We start from the raw sequence: 3825 nt of genomic DNA, 5'->3' as shown, positions 1-3825 counted from the left end.
TGTGATTTCATACACACTCCCAAGGGCCCTATGGTGATAGAATAAAGCTCCCTTTCCTTGGAGCTCTCTGAACTCAGGCCTGTTGGAGGTGAGATTCCCATTGAATGTGTGATGGAGGGGGATATACATTCTCCACCAACAGTTGAAAGGAAGCACATAGCTGAGTATATTAAGCCGATATTCTGTATATCACTAGTATAGAAAGATTTTTTGTCTGAAAGAGGTCATTACTGCTTCACACTGTGACTTTTAAATTTTTGAAGTAAATGTGTAGTGGGAACTTAAAGTTGTGCTGTAAAGGATAACTTTCATTCAGAATAACTCATGTTAAGATAAGTTTAATAATATTAATAATAATAGTAATAGAAGTAAATAAGATTATCAGAAGACCAGGATTAAGTGCACATTTATGAAGTTGATTACAAAGAAGTAGGCAGATAAATAAGAATGAAGATGGACTTCACACATAATTTTGCAGGATTTACAAGGCTGGGAACTTTCTATTTTTTTAATATTATTAATAAAATACTTCCCCATATTGGAAGTTTTCCTTCTTATTTTTCTCTGCACTGAATTAAAGGTGAGACTGAATTTTCTTCTTCCTTCCTTCCATCCTTTTTCCATCTTTCATTTTCTTTTCCCCTCATTTATTTTTCCTCCTTTCCTTCCTACATACTACCTTTCCCTTCTTTCTTTTATACAGATATATATGTATATCTGTTACAAAACAATAAATGGAAGGAGAAAGGAGGGGAGGAAGAAAGGCTAGGTCACAACTGCAATACGGTAAATCAGGAACACAGATCTTTCAGCCTGATATTGTCCATTGACACTGTCTCTTCTTTATTTCTCTAAAAATCTCCTTTCAAGGAGTCTTTTCAACACCCCATGCAGGGAGGGATACTGCATACAATTGTTGTATGTCCTGATACATTCCTGGGAATTTGTTTACCAGTACAGTTTGGACTTTGTGGATAAATTCCCATTAGAATACCAAGGACAAGGAGATGCATTCTCTCCTGATGTGACTTTCCTCCAGAAGGTTATTTATAGCTGTAGTGTTTCTCTTCTTTGTGCAACCATTTTGATATTTGAGGTACAATACAGTATGTTTATGAGGGTATATGAGTAAACATGGAAAGGATGAATTGATAAAGTTTCACTCCTAATTTTGGGTTCTGAGTTTCTAAATTAGTATCATTCAAATTATGAATACAAAACAAACAAATACAAGCTCCCTGTTGGATTTTGTATCATTGTGTCCAGTTTCATCTGTGCTTTTGTGCATATTGTCAAGTTCCAGGTGCAGGTATTGGTGTGTGTCTTTAAGTGATTTTGTAATGATGTTTCTTTAATTAAGGTTTGAGATATCTTCAAAGAAGACTGACATCTCAATATGACTAAAATTCTTTTGAAATTTATTCTAGGTTTTGCATGTGGTTTGAGCAAATGAGTATGAGATAATAGTTTTCTAAAACCTTAGAGGAAGACCTTTCACAATGTTAATGTCCCTATACTTGAAAAATGCACAGTCTGTGCCAAATGCTCATTCTCCCAGTCTGACTTGGGATTCATGTTTTAGCACTACATTTTTAAAGAGAAAAATACAGAGATAGAAATTAAGCTGGTTGGAGAGATGTTGAGCCAAGTATTCATAAATCTTCACTTTCCTTGTAGAGGGGCCAGCTGCTTCTCTTCTCATCAATGGCAAGATGGTCCGCTCCAACACTACCACTTTCCACCCAGACACCTTTTTCCTTATAGGCATTCCAGGACTCGAGGATTTCCATGTTTGGATTTCTCTGCCATTTTGCTCTGTGTACTTAGTGGCTCTTCTGGGCAATGCTACAATTCTACTAATCATCTGGTCTGAGCGTACTCTGCGGGAGCCTATGTTCTACTTTCTAGCTATCTTATCAGGTATAGATCTAGCTCTCTCCTCAACCTCTGTGCCACGAATGTTGGGCATCTTCTGGTTTGGTGCACATAACATTGGCTTTGGAGCCTGTGTGGCCCAGATGTTTCTGATACACACCTTCACAGGAATGGAGTCTGTAGTCCTGCTGGCCATGGCCTTTGACCGCTATGTGGCCATCTGTGCACCACTGCATTATACCACTGTTCTCACACCCCGGGTACAAGCAGGCATTGGTGTGGTTATTGTAATGAGCCCAGTCGTGCTCATGCTGCCCATTCTCTACCTAACCCATCGTCTGCCCTTCTGTGAGGCTCGCATTATTGCCCACTCCTACTGTGAGCACATGGGCATTGCCAAGTTGGCCTGTGCTAATATTCGTATCAATGCCATTTATGGTCTATTTGTGGCTTCTTTCCTTGTTATGGATTTGACTCTAGTTGGAATCTCCTACATGTGCATTCTCCGAGCTGTTTTTCGCCTCCCATCTCGAGATGCTCGTCATAAAGCACTGAACACGTGTGGCTCACATGTCGGGGTCATGTGTGTTTTTTATACACCTTGTCTCTTCTCATACCTCACCCATCGTTTTGGCAAAAAAGTTCCCCCTTACGTGCACATCCTTGTTGCCAACCTCTATGTGGTCATCCCACCGGCCCTCAACCCTATAATCTATGGTGTGAGAACCAAGCAGATTCGTGACCGTGTTGTCCAAGCTCTCACCTCAAAGTAGGGTCACTTGTTTTGTCAGTTCCTGGTGGTGTGAACATAACCAACAGAAGTCAATTTTGACAATTCGCAATTCGCAATTCTCTTTATATGAACTCCGTTCAAAATTTCTGCAGACCCAAAAGAAACAAATTTTGGACAATGTTTTCTGATCATAAATCTCCACCTTCTCTTCATATAGGTGGTACGTGTTCATTCTTCTGAGTATAAGGTTCTCTTACAGTTGAAGAAAACATTCCCTTGAAAGCCCTGTAAGTTTTTAACTATGGAGATGAAGTGAAACTCATTTTCTCTGTATTGGGAAATAAGATATTATGCCAGCAAGGCACAATTAGTTGACTACAACTAACTTGAATTTCACTACAACCTCCCCAAAAATAAACAAACAAAAACCTTCCTAGATTCAAATGTAAAATTCAAAAGATCTAGGTAGAATTCTCATTTATAAACCTAAATGAATCATACTTCTATGAGGGCATCCTGGGATATTAAGCAAAGTTTTAAAAAATGTATTCTATTTTGTTTTAACACTTTTTTGTTTGTTTGTTTGTTTTTATTTTTCATAAAATCCTGGAGGCATCAATGCCCTCATTGCCATACTGCCTTCCTTACTGGAGCTACATGATGTGAAAGTCACAAAAAAGGGTACTTGTGGGAAAGAATAAAAATTTGTGTTTGTAAGAGGAGCTTAAATGTACAGAATTTAACATATAATTTTATAGTTATTTTTCATCATTTTTTTTTCTGTGCGTATGTTTAATTTATTTTGGCAACTGTCTAGTTAACTATGTGGGCTACTTTCTCTACTCCAAAGACCTGCTTATTTTGTAGAAAACAGTATACATCCATCTTTTGGGGGATTGATGCTTTGCAAAAGTAAATGAATCTCAGATTATTTAATGACAAAATAAACTGTCAAATTCATCTATGTTATGTGAATTTAAGATTATTCTTCTACATATTTTGTGTAAGTTTACAAAGATATATCTCTACCAGAATTTCTGAGTGGTCACACGCAATATTTTTTATCATTCTTCCTGGATTTGCTATTGGAAGAATCTGATGTGCACAAAAAAATGCTGAAACAATAAAGAAAAGAAAAGAAAATGATATAAAAAAAAGAGCAAGTTGACTTCTGAGGAGGCTAGAAACTATTTTTCTGGTGGCATGTTCACTGTGTG

The 3825-nt window shown here is 37.4% G+C and overlaps 1 protein-coding gene across 1 annotated transcript; it reads left to right on the top strand.

Annotated features, from left to right (window-relative positions):
* The first annotated feature begins 1712 nt into the window (after positions 1-1712).
* On the top strand, positions 1713-2648 carry LOC128565870 (olfactory receptor 52J3-like). Its single transcript, XM_053562607.1, has one exon. The coding sequence runs from the start codon at positions 1713-1715 to the stop codon at positions 2646-2648; it is 936 nt and encodes a 311-aa protein (XP_053418582.1).
* The last annotated feature ends 1177 nt before the right edge of the window (positions 2649-3825 follow it).

Source organism: Nycticebus coucang, chromosome 14 (genome assembly GCF_027406575.1).
Source record: "Nycticebus coucang isolate mNycCou1 chromosome 14, mNycCou1.pri, whole genome shotgun sequence".
Taxonomy (NCBI): Eukaryota; Metazoa; Chordata; class Mammalia; order Primates; family Lorisidae; genus Nycticebus; species Nycticebus coucang.
Note: the sequence above shows the minus strand (reverse complement) of the source record. Positions and strands in the feature narration are given on the sequence as shown.